Raw genomic sequence first — 20,913 nt, forward strand, 5'->3', positions numbered from 1 at the left:
CAAAATGGGTGTAAGTCTAGAATTACATGAAATATCCATTAAAATACAGCATATTTAAGGCTCTATTGCGGTGAAGAAGGAATGTCTTCAAGCACATGCAGATTGGGCATGTGATAGCAAGTGCTCTTAGCTAGGTCCTCGCTAATTCCTCATCTCTTTCCTCTGCAGCCATTGGTTTAGCCCTGGGGCTAGGACAGAGCATGGCCAGGTAAGAACCATTCTAATCCAAAAGGAAGTTATGCAGGCTCTTTCAAATATTTAACTATCCTCCTTCAGGGAAGTAGATCAGCTGTGTGAAAGGATATAAATCGCCAGCTTATTTTAAAAGGAGCTAATTGTGCCCGTGCTTAACACACTGGCTAAATGAACAGTCCTGGATAAGCATCAGAGCTCTCCTTCACTGCCTTCCTCAGTCATGCATTTGACCCCTGGAAGGCTCTGGAACACACTCGTTTGTCAGACTTCAGTCTTTACAATGATTTTTCAAAAAGCTAAGGTATCAAAATAGTACATATGCTTACGAAATTGATTTGTAGTGACTGTAACACCAGTCACCAAGAGAATGTGTTTAACTTTGAAGGTGGCAATGTTTTTACAAGTTTTTATTTCTAGATGAGTTATTTTTTAAAAATCTCTTATTAGTATGTATGGCAGTGCAATGATTAGTTGACATTCATTTTAGTTAACTCTACATGTAAAATAAGTAGCCTACTTTTTCTGTCCCTTAAATATACTCGTTCCCCCCCTGAAGCCCAGTAAGGTAATTTAGGGCTTACGCTTGTGGCAAGGTGAGAAGCATGTATATTTTGCATAAAGTTTGTATTCTTGCAAAACTTCTTTTTCTCATTATTGATTATGAAAGTGATTTTTTAAGTGAGTCAAAAATATGATACATAAGAAAATTGACCTTTAAAATGCATGGGAATGATAAACCGCAAATCTGAAAGAGATGCTTTCCCACGGGTGGTGGGGAGAGGTGTATGGGGGGGTTGTTCTAGGCAGTGGTCATTGGTTACATAATAATATTGGTGAAGCTTTATTTCTTAAGTTGGGTGGCAAGTTCACAGTTGCTTGCATATACCATAGTTCCTTTTACTTATAAAAGGAAGGTGCCAAGTACTTCATTATAAGCTGTACTTTATTTCTTAGCACCCATGGGCATAATAAAAGAAAAATATCTTGTGAATTTAGTTCTAATGATGTTTCGAAAACTTGCCTTTCTCCACGATAGTGGTTTGCTTCTTTAAAGATAACGTCTCACGTTAATAATGGAATATGTGCCACTGTTTATACACCTTTGGAAATTAACTAGACTAAGAGAAACTACATCAATGGTATGTTGGTCTTATTTATTATACAGAACACAAAAATAAAACTTTCTGCTTTTCTATGGAATTCATATCCATCTGTATACAAGGCTAAGCTATAATATATCTATGATAAGATTCTACTCCTAGTCGCAAGTTATATCAGGATATATTTTATCTCAAAATAGAAGTTTCTATAAAGCTCATTTTCTACCCTACAGAATTGGAGATATACTGAAGTGATGTTATAAACTTGTGTTTTAGATTATAGTATAGCTTTCTTCTGCAGCTAAAGATGAGCTAATAGCTAATAACATCAGCCCTTTACTTAAATTTTGATATGCCATCTCAGATTTTTATTTTGACTAGACAGGTTACTAATTACTAATTAATAAATACATATATGTATACAAATACACATGGACAGATTTTATATTTTGAGGGATAATAATTCCTTAGTTTAACTTTGACCCGACCACTGATAATAGTTACAGTACAGTCAAATACTGGCTAAACCCAGGTACAGACGATGAAATGCAGGACCATGAAGAAGTAAAACTCCTCAGTATATGGTGGAATGAATGACGATAGCATGCATGACCTCCCATACCAACTTATCGACATAGAGAAATGATAATGTTAACACCACTTCTTTTGAAATCCTACCCTTTATTATTTTCTTCCTCTTTCTTTCTGTTCTTTAGTGCTAAACCCCTTTCCATTCTGTGCGTAGTGACCATTCCTTTGATATACATTTATTAAATAACTATTACCTATCCTTAATATAAAACCCATGGCCGTCGAGCCCATTCCGACACATATCAACCCCAGAAGACAGAGCAGAACTGCCCCCTAGGGTTTCCAAGGAGCGGCTGATAGCTTTGAACTGCTGACCTTTTGGTCAGCAGCCGAGCTCTTAACCACTGTGCCACCAGGGCTCCATCCTTAATATACATTTATTAAATAACTATTACCTGCTGGGTACTGTGCTAGATGTTAAAGATATTTGTATAAAAGAACATAGCTTTTCCCTCAGGTGCTCATAGTCTCGGGTGGGAATCCAGTAATTACAGTATCTTGAGAAAGTTCTGGGAGAGCGCTATGGAGGCCACGAAGTAGAAATGTCAGGGTCTGTGCAGGGGTGGAAGAGAGGGAGGAGAGGCGGCTATAAAGCTTGCTTTCTGGTCTACTTTAATTCTAAGGCTTTGCCTTCTTGAACAGCCTGTGGTTTGCTGTTTTGATGGAATGTACAAGTATCTGAATGAGTCTTAGTTCATAGTTCAGATTACTCAGTTCTCCTTTTGAGGTTGAAGACACTGCAAGGCAAGAATGTCAAGAGACTCCAGATCATGTCGTAGGCCTTTGAGGAGACACCTGACAGTTGTCTGCCTGTAGACACGCTCCTGAGCTGAAATGCTGTAGGAATAAGAGGTGGTGAAGAGAGGATTGCTCTGGAATAAGGGTTCTGCTCTTGGCCTCTTCCTCTGCTGTTAGGGATGTGAGGCTTTTAGTACATCTTGTAAAATATCGCGAATAGCCACAGAAATTCTTACCCTTTCGATAACAGTCAAGGTCATTATCTACCACAAAGAAGGCCTCTCTTCCTGGTTCAATTCATTAGTTCGTTTTTTTTTTTTTTAATTGTGTATCTTTTGCAAACATCACATTGTACTAGGTTTTGTGTTTATGGATTTTAATCTAATTCTTACATGAGTCACTTTTTAATATAAATCTGCAGGTCACTAATAAGGGAATTGTATCTCCATTTGGCCTAAGTCCAGCAATCTGAAAGTTGGAAGGTAAGAAGCACTTCGCACCATATTCAGAAGTTCTGTTTTTAATCAGTCTTGACGTTATTGAACCAGAACCCTGAAAAATGACCTCACTTGTGACACGGATAGGCATCCAAGGAAACAGAAAAGTTCTCTACGAAGAGCTTCTCAAAACCTACCGAGCTACGCGTGCTTATTAGAGCAGGGTGCGAGGATTCTTGTTTCTTTTTACTAGGAATTCCTGACCCTATTTCCTTTTTTTTTTTTTTCTTTTTTCTTTAGTACTTTGGAGCACAGCAGAAACATGTTGAGTATCTTTTAAATAAAAGCATACGTTTTCTATTGTTCTTGTAACAGTCTAGATTGTTTTCCATTTTGACCCATGAAGGATCAAGATCAGATATTATTAACTTGTCAGATTCACCAACCAAACATCTGAGTCTGTGTTTTTATCTAAGTTTAACTTTAAAGTTATAAAGGTAAACCCCGATTTTTGATTATGTTGGTAAAGAAAGATAAATTTTGTAATGGCTTTTTTATATAGCTGCCTTGTATTAAGTTCCAATATTTGTCTCTTCTTATGTACAGAGACCATTAGAACCATAAATTTGAGGTAAAAAAACAAGTCCTCATGGTGCCCACTAGAACGAGATTTAACGTCTTAGTTCAGAGAAGGTGCTGTCTCGTTTAATTTCATCTGGGTGCTGGCCTTTCAGAGAACTGTCTAGCCTAATATTTATGTTAGATACACCCGAATATTTATTTTGGCCATTATAGCTGTATTTAAAAAAATAAACCATACAATTCTTATTTTAGAACATTGCTGTTTGGATTTTGAGTTCTTTGTTTTAACTGTTTTAACAAAAACTACAGGAATAGTGTTCAAATATCTGTCTTTTATCTTAAAATTAGTAAAGTTACTTTACTGCTGTTTATTGAGGATAGAGATAGAGATTCATCACATTGCCTCTAGCTATCTGTGTCACAAATGTTGGTTTGTATATATTTTTTTAAAAAGGCACTAGCCCTAGAAATGCCAAAGTAATTACTTTTTTTTTTTTAATTTTCAGAAACAATCTAGTTTTCATGGTACAAAGTGTTTCTAAATTGAAACACTTTCAGATGAATGGACTTAAGATAAATGGGTGCTATTTCCTGTAAGTAGTAATAATGAGATGTGGCTTCAGCTACACATCAGATACCAAATCTCACTCCCCATTTCCCTATCCCATCTATTAATTCAACAAATATTTACAGAGCACTAAAAAGGTCCCAGACACCGTGCAGGACCCTGGAGATGGAGGTAGGTTGAATAAAGTAGCAAAGGGCCAGAGGTGGAAGAGAACATGGTACCCACCTCAAACTAAAAAGTTCAGTATGGCTGGGGTATATAATTTAGAGGTAAGGAGGTTAGGTTGGGAGTAGAGGAAAAACATGATAGATTACAACTTTAAGAGATGTAATCAAATTATGAAGGGCCGTGAGAACCGCGTACAAGATTTTGGACTTTATCTGAAGAAGAAAGAGGGAAATCATTGAAGACTTTGAAAGCCAGGGAGCGATACAGTCAGATCTCCATTTTAGAAAGATCACACTGACAGCAGTTTGGGGACTGGATTTAGCTGGGAGCAACCCTGGAGGCAGGAAGGCAATTTGGGAGGCCCTAACAGGTGAGCAAAACTGGTGGTCTGTATGAGGGTCGTGACAGTGAGGTGGTAACAGGCGGATATTTAAGAGAAATTTAAGATGGACTCGTTTAAGGAAGACATTCCTAAAAGAATGAGTGATCTAACCATATTTTTGGTGACCTAATAAGGTCTATTCCTTCTCAAAGATAGCCAGATGATGCTAATAAGGGATTCTAAATGATGTCAGTAAAGAGTTCAAAGAAGTTGTCCTTCATTAAAGGTTATTGATACAGATACTGGTCAGACAGTACCCACTGACACCCATGCTCATTACTTATAATGATAATAATAATCATAGTGGTAGCATTTAAGCTGTTTTCTTAGCATTTCCTGTGTGCCAGTCACAGTACTAAGGGTTTTACATGACTTACTTAATACAGCAGCCTTATAGGTAGACATTACTGTTTCCTCCATTTTACAGATGGAGACGGGGGCTTAGGGAGGTTAACTACTTTGCCTAAGATCACCCAGCTTGTACGTGTCAGAGCTGGGATTGGACCTATGACTTGTTAGGTACTGGTACAGTTGGAATTAGAATCCAGTTGTCTCCTGCGTTATTACTTCTAAGACTTTTACTTCGTTAGTGTTAATTTCTAATATGCTGCACAACTCCTTCACAACCCAGTCTTGCATATAATCATATTTCTGCATAAATAAGATAAGCTACAGTTTGGGTAAACACGTAGTAAAGAATATTGACTTTTTTTTTTTTTTCTTTCCAATTAGTTAGAGTAAAGCAAGTGTGAAGGGAAGTGGATGGTAAGGCATTTTGAGGAAGCAATGAAATATATATATTTTCTAATTACATATTTCCAAGCCAATAATTTCTTTGAACAAGAATGTTTTAAGTGTGTTCCTTTACCATGTTTGGCCAGTGGGCACAGAGGAAATACTGTTAGCTTGTTTATATCAGTTTAGTTGACAAAGCCTAAACAAACTCACAGCTGTATACAACGATAGAGGTCGTTGACGAGAGAGGCCGCACTGCATCCACCAGGGCCACTCCAGAGAAAACAGGTTGAGAACGGAGGTCTAGGCCTCCAAGCCCAGGCTGTGTATTAACCGACTGTGAGGGCAGTGGGGCTATGGACAAAGCACTGAGTAGCCAGCCTCCTAGCAGTTTTGTGAGAGCGGCATTGACATCTCTAGCGAAGGTGGTAGTCTTTCCTTTACGAGAAACCAGTAGCAAAAAGTGATGCAAGTAAACTATTAGGGGCCATTTGAATGAGAATATTTTTCTACTTGCAGAATGATATGATGAAAATATCTCTGTTTCTACAACTTTGTCTTAACATTTTGTGTAGCATCAGCTTCTGAGAGATAACCGAGCTGAAAGAGGACACAGGAAAAACTGTTCTGTGAAAACAGCCAACAGGTAAGCAAATTCCAAATCACATTTAATTCTCATTAAATCGTGTGTCGTTTTTTCCATACAAATATAAACGTGGTGACTTGCAGCTTGCGTTGCCTTTGGTTTTAAAAGGCCAGCTTAAAATATTTTATGTGTTACTTACTAGAATGTATTTCAGGATTATTAGTAATGAATAGAAAGACATTATTTTCTTTATATTTGAATAACTGGTGAAAAATAAAGAATGGATTTTTAAAAGGAAAGAAAATTTTTGTCTTATAGATCAGGATTTAGAATAATTATTTTATTTTTAAATTAAAAACAGCGACGTTAACCTTTTTCCCCAAATTTAAACGATACTTAGACCTTATGAGAAAACAATACCATATTTTTACACAAATAACGTGTCTTCTTTCTATATTTGTTTCCCCGCTGCACCATCCCCCTGCAAGGTATTTTCATAAGTGTTGCTATGGCAATTTTTTTTACATGTAGCTGTTAAAAAAAAAAAAAAATAGTGTAGCATGCTTATGAAAATACCTCATGGGGGGAGGGAGCGTGGCTGGCAAACATAGAATGCGTGCATTATTTGCATAAAACTATGGTATATGTATTTATTCTAATGACATGTAAGTGAATAAAGATTGGAAAAGAAAAATTCCTTTGAAAAAAAGTGCTTCTAGGTTCTTGTTTGCTTTTATATTGTTGACCCAGTGTTATTTTTTTCTTTTAAATACAAAGAATTTACCATAATTTAATAGTCTTAGATACTATTTCTCAAATTTTACATACAATGTTTCTGAAGACCATCTAGATGATGATGGCTACCCTTGTGGTCAGAATATTGAAGAGAACTGCTGCCCTCAGATTTACACTTAGATTATTTCAGTTTTGGACAAGATGGGAAAGCTGACCTCAGCAGCCATCATAACATCCCATGACTTTCTGTTGCTACTGTACTAGCCATGTGCTTAACATTCCAAAGCAAGCAATATAGCTTTAAAGCACCATGTTGTGCAACAAACTAATTCCAGCTGAGAATCTGCACTGTCTGTGGAAGCAAATGGAAATCCTAGTATCCCTAATTTAAAACCAAACCCATGGCCGTCAAGTCGATTCAGAGTAGAACTGACCTTTAGGGTTTCCAAGGCTGTAATCTTTACAGAAGCAGACCGCCATATCTTCCCCTGTGGAGTGGCTGGTGGGTTTGAACCGCCAACCTTTTGGTTAGCAGCCGAGGGCTTGACCATTGTGTCAGCAGAGCTCTTGGACAATGAAAACTTGACAAACGTATGACGAGATAATTCACCGTCAGTGATCGTTACCAGGGGAAAACAAAAAAGATCACCCCCAGGTACATCAGATACTAAAATAATAAGATACAGATTATGTAATAACTATGGATGAAAGTTTGTAGAAATAAAATAAGAAACAAATCGCTATTAAAAATAATAAAATTGTGAAAGAACCAAATATAATTGTGAGAAGCATGATCGTTGAAGAGAAAATTGATGAATTGGAAGATATACCTGAAGAAATAGGCCAGTATAGCATAAAAATACAAGGAGATGGAAAATATGAAAGAGTGGTTATGAAATACAGAGAAGATCTAAGATATATTTGATCAGAATCCTTAATGGGGACAGTAGAAGGGCTGACAAAACATGGTATTTGAAGAGATGTTGACTTAAGACTTTCCAAAACTGGTGTTATAAATCCATAGATACAGATATAGAAAACACAGTGAATACCAAATAGAATAAATAAATAGAAGTCCACACTGAGTAGTATGTTATAATACACCAAAGGCAAAGAGAAGGTCTTAAAAGAATCCAGAGAGAAAGGGCAAATTATCTACAAAGAAAATGACAGATATACAGCAGATTTTTAATACCAGCAGTAGGAATCGGAAGATAGTGGACTCATCTTCCCTGTACTGAGAGAAAATATATTGTTCTCCTAGAAAACCATCTTTCATGTATAAGGATGAAGACATTTTAAGATTGTCAAAACCTGAGAAAGTTTACTACTAACAAGCCTTTGCTAGAAGAATTTTAATGGATTTATTTCAAGAAGATGATTTTCCAAGGAAGGTCTGAGATATAAGAATTAATGCTGAGCCAATAAATTGATAAAGATATAGATAAATTTAAACAACCATTATTAATATAAAGGGATACTTATAATAATATGTAGTTTGTAGGACTTTCAAAAGGACAAATCAGAAGTAGTGGATAGTAATAGTATGTTAAGTTGGCAGCAGTAGTGATTATATAAAAGTCCAATCTAAGGTCCTTGAATAGTTTAGGATGTTTACCTCATTGGTTGGTTAAGAGATTAATACTTGATAAGCCTATATTAAGTATGCATGGTAAGATATCAAGAGTAACTACTAAGTCAGTAGAAGTGAATGAGTAACTTCCAAACAAGTAGAAGGGTAGAGAGGGAAAAATGAAATAATGTATTGCAAAAAAATAAGTCCATTAAAAGAAAATCAAAAAAAGGAAAAAAGAAACATAAAATGGGACACATAGAAAGTATAAAGATGGATAATTAAATTCATAAATATAAATAATCACAATAAATATAATAAATATTTATGGATTAAGCCAAACTAGCCAGATTGGATTTAAAATGTATATATGTATATGTATGTGTATATATGTGTATATATATATATATATATATATATATAGTCTTGGTCATCTAGTGCTGCTCTAACAGAAATACCACAAGTGGATGGATTTAGCAAAGAGAAGTTTATTCTCTCACAGTCCAGTAGGCTGCAAGTCCAAATTCAGGTCATCAGCTCCAGGGGAACGCTTTCTCCCTTGGCTCCAGAGAAAGGTCTGTGTCATCAGTCTTCCTTTTGTCTGGGAGCTTCTCTGCGCAGGAACTTCAGGTCCAAAGGATGCGCTCTGCTCCCGGCACTGCTTTCGTGGTGGTATGAGGTTCCCATGTGTCTCTGCTCGCTTCTCTTTTATATCTCAAAAGAGATTGCATTAAGACACTAATCTTGTCAACCTCATCACTATAACCTCATCACAGTGATAGAACTTACAACACATAAGGAGATCACATATAATCTCATCACAGTGATAGAGTTTATAACACATAAGGAAATCACATCAGATTACACAGTCATACAACACTGGGAGTCATGACCCAGCCAAGCTGACAGATATTTTTGGGGGACGCAACTCAATCCATGACATATATATTCCACCAGTATGCTCTTTATAGGAGGTACACCTGAAATACAAGCACAGAGAAAGATGAACAATAAAGGACGGGACGAGGCACCAGGTATATAAGAGAGTCCTCATACCAGATAAATGAAACTTAAAAACAAAAGCATTAACAACCTTAAAAGAGTCATTATTTAAATGTTAAAAGGTTCTACTCATCAGAAAGGTTAATAATTTTATTCTTGTCTAAGCTCAATAAAATAGCCTCAAAATCTATAAAGCAAATATTATTGCAGTACGTGAAGAACTCACTAATCCACCATCATAGTGCTTCCACTTTACTGTAATTCTCCCCGATAGATTAAGCCATCAGAAAATTTATAAACAGAAAATTTGTATAACACAAAATTAACAAGCTTGCTTTAGCGAAATTACGTAAAATCCTGTACTCAACTATTAGAGAAAATGTTCTTCTCAGAGACACATGGAACTCGTACGGAAACTGACGACCTCAACAGGCCATAAAGCTAGTATCAGCAAATGTCAATGAATGTGAATCATAAAGATCATATTCTCTGACCTGGATGTAATTAAATTAGAAATTAGTAATAAAAAGCTTTTTTTTTTGAAATTTGAAGTTTAAAAAAAAAATGCATTTTCTAAGTATTTATGTGTCCCAAATACTTTGATATCATAGTCATAATATCAAAACTTGTGGCTTGCAGTTAGATGGTAATTAGAGGAAATTTTACTGCCTTAAATGCTTAAATGAGAAAATAAGGAACCTGGTCCCAGTTCATGTTCCAGTCAAGATTCTGAACTACAGCATTAATGCCTCCCTCCTCCAAGATCAACCCAGGAGGAATTTAGAAAAAGGCAATAAACAGAAAATTAATGAGAAGTTCTGCAGTTTATGGGTGCTGTTCTGAATTGGGGTATATTAGACAGGATGGCTTTGGCCTGAGGCAGGAGGCAGTCCAGTCTGGCAGAGGGAGAATAAACTAAGACGGGTACCTTTGGAGTTCAGGCAGTCCCGGGTTCTGAACATCCAACTTACGGACAACGCATACTTGCCCTTTAATGTTATGTAAATTTGCCCTCACTTTAAAATGACTGAACCAAGCCCTACTCACAACAAATTCTTCATCACAATCACCTTCACTTGCTGCACGTGCAGCTTTTAAATCGTTGAAAAGGCTTCGAACCTTTTTTTGCACTAAAACCCACCCACTGCGGTCTAGTTGATTCCGACTCATAGCAACCCTGGAGGACAGAGTAGAAATACCCCATAGGGTTTCCAAGGCAGTAAATCTTTACAGAAGAAACTGCCACATTTTTCTCTCGCGGAGCAGCTGGTGGGTTCGAACCGCCAACATTTCAGTTAACAGCCAGGTGCCTAGCCACTGCACCACCAGGGCTCCCTTTTCTTGCCCTAAACCTAAACCAACCAAACCTGTTGCCGTTGAATCGATTCCGACTCATAGTGACCCTACAGGACAGAGTAGAACTGCTGCATAGGGTTTGCAAGGAGTACCTGGTGGACTTGAACTGCCGACCATTTGGTTAGCAGCCATAGCTCTTAACCACTAAGCCACCAGGGTTTCCTCTTGCACTAAAGTGAGGCTAAGTAAGAACTGTATGCACCTGTTCTGACTTACCTACAAATTCTTAAAGACACACTCAGGAACAGATCTCGTGTAACCTGGGGACTGCCTATACTTGGCTTTTCATTGGCCATTGCCTTGGGACAATGTACCTGTCCTACACAGGATTCAGACCTCTGGCTCAGGTGTCTTCAGGAGTGAACTCAGTGTAGCTCACAGTACTTTGCGAGGAACTGAGAAGCCTTGATAAGACTAGGTGACGAGTTAGGTCTTCACTCCTGCCCCCTCTGAAGCTAAGAGCTGGAGGATTACTACATCTCTCTGGGAGTGAAGAGAAAAGGCTGTTTTCCTGACTAGAGTTATTATTTTTGTGGGGTAGGGTATGATGACTGGTTTTCTGGTGCTGAAGCCTCTCTGAGGCTTTTTTAACTTCAACTGCTGGACTACTTGGGGCTGACATAGATGGCCGCCTTCCCTCATAGCGTAGCCTGACAGAGTGACTGATATTCCCAGAGGAACATGCACTCATAGGCCAAGATAACAAGACATTTGAGGAGAAGCATGCAATCAGGGTGCATGAATAATAACTGTTGACTGGAATGCGAAAGTTGGAAACAAAGAAGAAGGATCGCTAGTTGGAAAATATGGCCTTGATGACAGAAACGATGCCAGAGATCGCATGATAGAATTTTTCAAGACTAACAGCTTCTTCATTGCAACTACCGTTTTTCAACTACATAAACGGCAGCTATACACATAACCTCACCAGACTGAATACACAGGAATGAAATCGACTACATCTGTGGGAAGAGACGCTGGAAAAGCTCAATATCATCAGTTAGAACAAGGCCAGGGGCCGACTGCAGAACACACCATCAATTGCTCATATGCAAGTTCAAGTTGAAGCTGAAGAAAATTAGAACAAGTCCACAAGAGCCAAAGTGTGACCTTGAGTATATCCCACCTGAATTTAGAGACCATCTCAAGAACAGATTTGACACATTGAACACTAATGACCAAAGACCAGATGAGTTGTGGAATGACATCAAAGACATTATACATGAAGAAAGCAAGAGGTCATTAAAAAGACAGGAAAGAAAGAAAAGACCAAAATGGATGTCAGAAGAGACTCCGAAACTTGCTCTTAAATGTAGAGTAGCTACAGCAAAAGGAAAAAATGATGAAGTAAAAGAGCTGAACAGAAGATTTCAAAGGACGACTTGAGAAGACAAAGTATTATAATGACATGTGAAGAGTCCTGGAGATAGAAAACCAAAAGGGAAGAAATGAATGAGTTAATACCTGTAAAGCATTTAAAATATGAGTGCTCAAATGTTAGCTTATCATTATGACTATGATGTTATTATTTTTGTTGTTATTTCTATTTCCTAAGCACTTGTTAAATTTTATTTTTATCACATTATTCTTGTACATAGTTTAAAAAGTCAAATCCTCCCGTGTAAGACTTGTATCAAAATATAGCAGACCCCTGCCGTATCCTTCCGCATTTTCTAATTTCACTCTTCAAAGGAAGCAACTTCCAACTTTTAGCTATTAAGGTACGGTATTATAGTATTGGCCTTTGAATTTCTAAATTACATGCTTATATTCCTTTCTTGAAGCTTTTAGTTTATGTTACGTATTGATTTCCTGTTGTGTGCCCCACTCCATACACACACACACACACACACACACACGCACACGCACAGAGTCATATCTGCAATTCTTTATGTCTTTTCTCCCTTAGAGTTAAAATGTCCAGACCTTGTTGTTATTCACTGTTTTCATTAGTATAACTACATAGGTAGATATTATTCACACATGAGGCATATAGTATACTATGATTATGTCTTTCATATAACTTTCTGATATTGTAGAGTTGTCCTATTTTTTATTTGCTTTGTTTTCCATGTATTATTGTTGTTGCTGGGTGCCATCAAGTCAGTTCTGACTCATAGTTACCCCATGTGACAGAGGAGCACTGCCCGCTAGGGTTTTCTTGGTTGTGTCTGTACAGGAGCAGATCTCCAGGTCTTTCCCCTTGGAGTGTGGGTGGGTGCCTGTCACTAGTTCATCAACTGCATCTTCACAGACATGTAACTCCTCTCGCTCCTTTTTCTTGGTGACATCCCCCTGGGCCCTCCATTTTTCGGGTCTGTGTTGGAATGCTTGGTCTCTGCTCCTGCTGCACATCTGATGTCCTGGAACCTCTCTTCACTATCTTCCTGGGAGTTTCCTTCCTCTTTCCTGTGTGAGACCATTCTTTTTCTTTCTGAGAAAGAGACGGTGGTGGTAAAATTTGTGGACTTCAGATGTCCGAAAATTTTTCTTTATTCTAATCTTACACCGATTGACTTAGCTGACAATTATGTTCTGGTTTGGAAATCATTTAGCGGCAGGATTTTGAAGGCCTTGCTTCCATGTATTTTCATCTTTGGTAGTTGCTGTTTTCTGTGTTCTACTGTAATGTAGATGTGGGAGCGCCCTCAGATGACCCTCTAATTTTTTAACTTTTCTATGTTACCTTCTAGGGAGTTTCCTATGTAATTTTCTAAACTTTATCTCCCAAATCTCTTTCTTTAAATTAAAAAAAATTCTTTATGCTTTCTATTTCTGAAAGTTCTTTTTTATTTCTTCGAACATTCCTTTTGTATGTCCTCGTTGTCTTGTTCTGTGGATCCAGTGTGTTTTCTTGTCTCTGTGAGGTCGTCCATTGTGTTGGGTGCAGGGCAATTTGAAAAGATGAAATAAATGCAAGAAGAGGCGTAATCAAGTTCAGTGTTTGTTGCAAATTTTATTAAACACAAGACTAAACTTCTGCACCTTCTTTATTTGTGTGTATTTTTCTGTGTTCCTTTCCTGAAAGCCCTTTTCTTTCTTCGTATTTTTAACACTGCCTTGACTTTTCTTACCCTTCTGGAGGAGCCACTGCACTTCCTTTTCTCAACTTGTGCAAAATCTTAAAGGTTAGAAAAGAGAACTGCAATGCATTAAATCAATAAATGGTCGGATCATTTACTCCCAAAATATACCAGGCAGGTAAGAAAAGATAAATGCACAAGTGGTCTGCTCTTAGCGACTCAGAGTGGAGACTGAAGTGTGTGATGAAAGCATGCTCCTGAGGCAGGCATTCCTCGCTAGAGCTCCGCGTGAGGGCGGTGGGCCAGAGCCTAGCCTTTGCAGTGTGGTGCATCTCACCCGCTCCTCCCCGGGGGACTGCTGTAGATGGGTTCTGAAGACACAGTCACCGATACCACTAGCTGCAATACAGTTCGGTGGTGTTGTGGGTGTCCAGTTCATGCCGTTTCTCCTTTTTTGCCACATCCACTTTAATATTCACCTAGGCTCTTTAACTGTTGATGGGTCCAGGGGAATTGTCTCTGTTCCAGCTCTTAGGCTCTTCTATGTGTAACAGTATCAAAAAAGTGACAGCCTATTGAGGTTCTCCTTAAACAACCCCTTGCCAGAGAGCTGATTCCAACTCATAGCGACCCTGCCCATAGGGTTTCCAAGGCTGCAGTCCTTACGGGAGCACTGCCACAGCTTTCTCCTCCTGGCTGCTGAGTTCAGACTGCCTACCCTTTGGTTAGCAGCCAAGCACATAACCAGTGTGCCACCAAGGCTCCTTTTCCTTAAACAAATAACCCATTTTAATGATTTTAATTGACTCTACCGGGAAGTTCTACTTTATCAACAGAAGATTCCCTGTGTTCATCAAAGCATCCTATCTTCCTGCCTCTTCTTGAAATGGCAGAGTTCCTTTGGGTTTCTTGCTTCTCACTCTTTACACCCTGGCAAGCACTTCTGCCCCCAAGTCTCAGTTACGGTCAGCAGCGCTCAGCATGATACACCGTTGCATCGTATTAAAATAGCTACTAATAAAATATCAATGCATTTTATTTATTCACACATTTATTATAAACATAATTAACATTTGCATTCATGTCAGATACAATACTTAATGGACCCTTTAACCAAACTCTGAGAGAGAAATATACTAATTCGTAATACAGTTATAGTTTAATTGATTCAAGTGATACTCCTCTTATACGTCTTCCTTTTAGTTTGTTGTTTCATTTTTAGTCCCTGTGGGACACTCTTATTGTAGAGTAGATGTGTCAGATAGTGGTGGTGTGAACAATTTTAATCATGACTATATTATCATATACTTGTTTGGTGTGCTCCCCCAAGATTTGGCAGGGCACTGCTTGCAGTCACACGTTTCCTATCTTAGGTTCTTCCATGTTGCTTCTGTCTTGTTGGTTATTCCCATGGGCTACTTCTGTTCCATTGGTCTATAGGGTTTTAATTTCCCATCATTGCTTCCATTTCTTTAATGTTCTCTGTCCATTTTCCTACTATGGAGATTTTGTTCAGCTTTATTGGATTTTATCTCTCATCTAATATGTCATGAGTGTCTCAGAGTTTGTTCATGCTCTTCAGTCATTTTTACTCACCTTAAAACCTTTGAGAATATAAATAAAAACTCAGGAAAATACAAAATCAAACAGATGCATTAAAGTGTATACAATTGTTACTTTAAAAAAAAAAACCTGCTTGTTACCTGTCACTGTCAATATTCAGTAATTAACAGGCATGTTTTTTGTTTCCCTTAGTAAAATCATCATAACATATCTGGGGCAAAGTTGTTGTCATTGTTGTTATTGTTAGCTGCCACTGAGTTGGCCCTTACTCATGACGGCCTCTGTGTGTCGGAGTAGAACTGTGCTCCATGAAGTGTTCAATGGCTGAGTTTTCGGAAGTGGATTGCCAGGCTTTTCTTTTGAGGTGCCTCTGGGCAGACTTGAACCTCCAACCTTTCAGTTAACAGCTGAGCATGTTGATTGTTTGTGCCAGCCAGACACTGCTTCAGGAGTGGTTTTGAGTGATCACTGCATGCAATCCATTGTATTAGTGGAGGTGGAAATAAACAAACCCAAACCCGTTGCTGTCCAGTCAATTCTGACTCACAGCTACCCTACCGGACAGAGTAGAACTGCCCCATGGGGTTTCCAGGGAGTGGCTGGTGGGTTCGAACTGCTGACCTTTTGACTAGCAGCCGAGCTCTTAACCAGTGCAGCACTTGGATTTATTTCAACTCATGTCTTTCTCTTGAATTCCAGACTTTATATCCAATTTTTTTTATTATATATTTTGGTATTTAAAAATAAGTTTGTTTTTCAAAATTAGAAAGGCTCTCCGTCTACTCTAGCCATAATCACATAAGTTCACGTTATTTCACATGTTAAAACTGTTTAGTTGACACCTAAAAGCTCCATATAACCTTTCCAGACTCAAAGTCAGTTAAAAACATACATTAAGCTATGCCAAGACTAAGTAATGTGTCATTCTTGGAAAGATCGTAATCTTTTAACACATTTTTATATTTGTGATTGGTCTGTATTGTTCTAAAACTCCGCACAACATACAACTATTTCCAAAACAGAGTTTACTGAGTTATTTAGATCATGTCAGGGCTTTTCCTTTTAGATCTGGTATCTTGCGTTTTTTGTTTTTTTTTTTAATTTGAGCTGCTTCCTTATATTATTTTTGTTACTTACACTCATCACGCACAAAGACCAGATCATCTAGTATTCTGACATACAATTTGAGATCAAGTAAAAACATTTTTATTGTTGATATTATTAAATTCTACTTTTATTTAGAAACGTGTTTGCTAATTCACTTTTGCTTAATCCCTAGAAGTAATAGTATCGTCCAGTGAGCGTCACATGGTGATCTCTGGATACTGCGTCCTTTAATTTCTTATGTTACTGATGGTAGGAAGCAATTTTTTTTTTTTTTTTTGCCATTATTCTTGCTTGATTAGTAGGAAAAAGAATCTCCTGAAATGAAAAAGCGATGATAGATTTAATCAGAGAATCAAAGCAAAGCCTCAGACACACACGTTCATGTCAGCCTTCTCCCATCGGGTTAGAAAGAGCATTCGTGTTTACACTAATACAGAGCACGTTCATTTGCATATAATACAGGTCACTCTTGTGCTGCAGATGTCACAAATAGAATTACGTGCTCTTTATCGGATCGTCTAAAGATCCAAAGATGTTCAAGGATTCATCTTGCTCGCTCTGCCCCATAGTGTCATCTGTTGTTTGGGAAGGAGACCTAATTTGCAGCAGATACAAAACTATTTGTCATTTTGCAGGTTTGCCAAAAATAAATGAAACTATTAATTACTACATTTTTCAGCAGCTGTTAATAAACTGCGATTGGATACCTGTTCATTAGGGTGCTGGTTAATGACATGAACTATATTTGTTTAATGTCGCTTTTCACAGAAATTTTTGTAGCAACGAAAGTAAATGGTGCTTTATTTTAGTTAAGGTCCAAAGTTACCCTATCTTTGTAAATTTAGAATTTCAAAACAATATTTCCTTTGTCATATTAAAGCTATTATGATTTAATGCCATATTTTAAAGCAAGTTATATCACTCAGTATTTTATATTGTATGTATTTTATATTTGTATGTTCAAAATAGTGACTGGACACTACTTTTAAATACTTACTTTAAAAATAAAATTTTTAGTGTTTTATTTTCTTTCTAAACCTAAAGTTCGCATTAGATTTCATAGTTTACCTGTCCTCCAGACGGGAAAGTGCCTTTTAGATGCTTTTGAGTCTTTCATAGGTATGCGTGAATAAACTAACAGAACGGATTCAGATAGTCCCTTTAATTAGAATGTATACATTCAATGTTTGTTTAATTGGAGTACATTTATTACATATGTGTTCTAATTAAAAAGAAAATTTGAATGGCTTCTAGGTGTATTTCAGAGATACTTATTGTAGAATAATTGGAAACATAGCACATATACAACATAAAATGGTTTTTGAGGGATTTAATTAATCTGTTTTATTCTCTATGACCAAATTATTGTATTTGTTAAAAGGCCCTGTTCTCACATTGCCAGTTCTCATGCGTCCTGTCCTTTCGGCATCCTGAATTCCTAACATCGCTTGCCAAGATTTTAAACAAATGATTATAGAGGGTTATTTTAAGTTGTGATTATACTAAATACAATTAGTTATCAGCCAATTAGAATTTAGAGAGATTGCTTTTCAGTTTAATTTGAATAACCCACCTGGGGAGCGGGCGTGGGGGGGGCCTTGCCATTTGGAAATATGCAATGTGTACAGGGCGTGGTAAATAAAAAACAATCAACTGCTCCATGGTGAAGCACGTGTTACTTATGTTCCCTCTTTCTTGAAATCTGGTAGATGAACTTGACGTTTTCAGATGACTGGAAGGATGCCCAGCCTCTCACTTCTAGAACTGCAGTAGAGTTTGGCCACAGCCACTAACAATGGAAAACAGTTAGCATGCGAAAGCTGTTCCAGTGACCTGTAGCGGAGATCAATTTGTGGTGTGAAGCCGTTTCCTTCAGGACAGGTGTCTGTTTCACAGTTGGCACTCTCCACATTGGCCCTGTGATAAATAGGCATGGACACTGGACTGACCTTTAACTCCCAGCAGTGGGTCCCCTAGGAAATGATTAAGGTCCACCTGCAGGGCCATATCACAGCAGTTTGTGCCATTTCTGCTGCCTGGGTTATAGCTTCATTACAGGTGCATTTGGGGATCTGTTAATCCAGTATGTGTACCTGCCAAAGTACTGCCCAGAACAAACAGGTTAAACATTCTGAGTTTATTAATAAAAGAATCATTGTAAAATTAATATTTTAAATCAACAATACAATAAACAACAGCTGTTACTTGTTAATTTGTACCTTACAATCCCCAGAATAAACCTGCTAAATTCGTTTGCTACCTCAATGCTTTCCGTTTAGAATACTATTTTATGTCTGTAGGACAAAAATCACATCAAATCTTGAATTTTGAGGTATGTAACTGCTCATAATATAACAGGTATCATCCTGCAATCTAAAAATTTAGTGTATATTTAAGCATCATTAGAATATTTTACTTAATTATAAAAGATTCAAATATTATTTAACTGTCACTCATTTTAGCTAATTTTCATTTCCATTCAATTATAAGATCAATTTTTAGAGAATTTTTATAACAAAAAGTATCCCGTAGAGTTAAAACTGTTTTAAAGTGAATCAATTTCTTTACAGTCAGCACTTTCCCATTGCCTTTTCTCTTTAGAAATAAATATTTTTTCATCATTCCTTAGTGACTTGTTTGTATGCCAAAATATTGGTGAGAATTTGCCTTTGTTTATTCTATATACTTCTGATCAATTCCAACTCATGCCCAATTATATGACACTAAATTAACATAATTCAACAGATGTTGATATTTAAATGTTTTCTGGCATTCAGATCTTGGACAGCTGTCTTCGAGCTTGGGGAAAAGGCAAACATTTAGAGTTAAATGCTGAACATATGCTTAAATTACTAATTAGAAAGATGGAATAAAAACTATGCATTATCCTTTCTAAAGACAATAAACCTCAGATATAGATTTCTAATCTTTTTATATCACGTTACAGTCCAGGGGTATATGCAGACTAGATAACATAGACTTTATGGATAACTTAATTTAATTTCACATTTGCTCACTTAAAAATTATGGAGACTCTCTTTCCATAAGCTTTGAGAAACCTATAATGACTTTATATTGGCAGCTAAAGGGTTGAAAAGATGCCCTTTCACTTGCATTGTTAGGATGGTAAAAGAAATTTTTATTTTATTTCCATTTTATTATGGAAAAGTTCATCATATACAGAAGTACAGAGAAAAATATAAATTCAATTTATCCATCAAATGGTTTAGACAATTTTCAGTGTGTTTCATCTATACCCCCACCCGCTCCTTCCACCATCCCCAAATTATTTTGAAACAAACCCCATGTATCATATTGTTTCAACTGAAATAAATTATGTTTCTGTAAAAGATATACCGTATTTTTACACAAATAATGTGGGCCTTCTATGTTTGTTTGCCAACCGTGCCCTCCCCCTACAAGGTATTTTCATAAGCACACTATGCTAATTTTTTTACAACAACATGTAAAAAAAAAAAAACTGGCATAGCAGTGCTTATGAAAATACCTTGTTGGGGGAGGGTGTGGTTGGCAAACAAATGTAGAAGGCACACGTTATTTGTGTAAAAATATGGTAACCTCTTTTAAAAAAAGCCACAATACCATTAGCTCGTCTATAAAAAATAACAATAATTCCTTAATATCATCACATATTGTGTTGGTGTTCAGTCTTCCCCAATTGTTTTATAATCTTTTACACATTGTTTGAGTTGAGATCCAATGAGATCCATTTGTTATATCAGTTGATATTTGTCACTGAAATTCCTATTGATCTATAAATTCCCTCCCCATCTTTCTCTTTTTATTTGAAGAAGTCAGATTGTTTGCCCTATAAAGTTTCCCTCATCTGAGAAAAGTTCTTGATTTTATTTTCAAGGAGCCCTGGTGGAGCAATGGTTAAGAGCTCTGCTGCTAACCAGGAGGTCAGCAGTTAGAATCCACCGGCCGTTCCTTGGAAACCCTGGGGGTTTAAATTCACTATTTGAGTCAAAATCAGCTCGAGGACAACGAGTTTGGTTTGGGTGTCATTTAATGTATTCCTCCATCCCCTGTGTTTACTGTAATTGGCATTTATATAGAGAGATTTGATTAGATTCCAGTTCAGTTGGGAGGGGGCAAGGTTGTTTCAGAGGGACTATTGTATACTTCTCTCACTTCCAGGAAGGACACACTTTCTCATCATCTCTTTCTGTGATTTATTAGCCACAATGATCACTGCCTGAATTTATGCATTCATTAGTGGTTACCAAGTAATGATAATAATAAATATTAAATAATAATTCTATTATTAAACAATAATTCCATTATTAAATAATAACTATTATTTTTTGTTTATTGAAATATTTTTGTTAAGAAAAACTTCAACTACTTTATTACTTCAAGGTACAGATCATATAGGGAAAGCCAGATAAATACTTGATTCTTTCCCTATAGTTATCAGTTTTCAAAATGAATTGGCTCTTAGCATTTTC

At 37.0% G+C, this 20,913-nt stretch overlaps 1 protein-coding gene across 5 annotated transcripts in view; it reads left to right on the plus strand.

Moving 5' to 3' along the window:
- Window positions 1-20,913, plus strand: part of GPATCH2 (G-patch domain containing 2) — a 196,192-nt gene that overhangs the window by 139,624 nt on the left and 35,655 nt on the right. For 3 of the 5 annotated variants that reach the window (XM_004375932.2, XM_023730976.1, XM_023730974.1), the window contains exons 7-8: window positions 169-208; window positions 6,072-6,142. The exons of 1 other annotated variant lie outside the window; for it this stretch is intronic. In XM_004375932.2, coding sequence (XP_004375989.1) covers window positions 169-208; window positions 6,072-6,142 — 111 coding nt within the window. Of the gene's footprint in view, window positions 1-168; window positions 209-1,231; window positions 4,114-6,071; window positions 6,143-20,913 lie in introns of those variants that run through there. One more of the 5 variants, XM_023730979.1, reaches the window with a different exon arrangement.

The sequence above is a fragment of the Trichechus manatus genome, unplaced genomic scaffold, assembly GCF_000243295.1.
Source record: "Trichechus manatus latirostris isolate Lorelei unplaced genomic scaffold, TriManLat1.0 scaffold00039, whole genome shotgun sequence".
Lineage (NCBI taxonomy): Eukaryota > Metazoa > Chordata > Mammalia > Sirenia > Trichechidae > Trichechus > Trichechus manatus.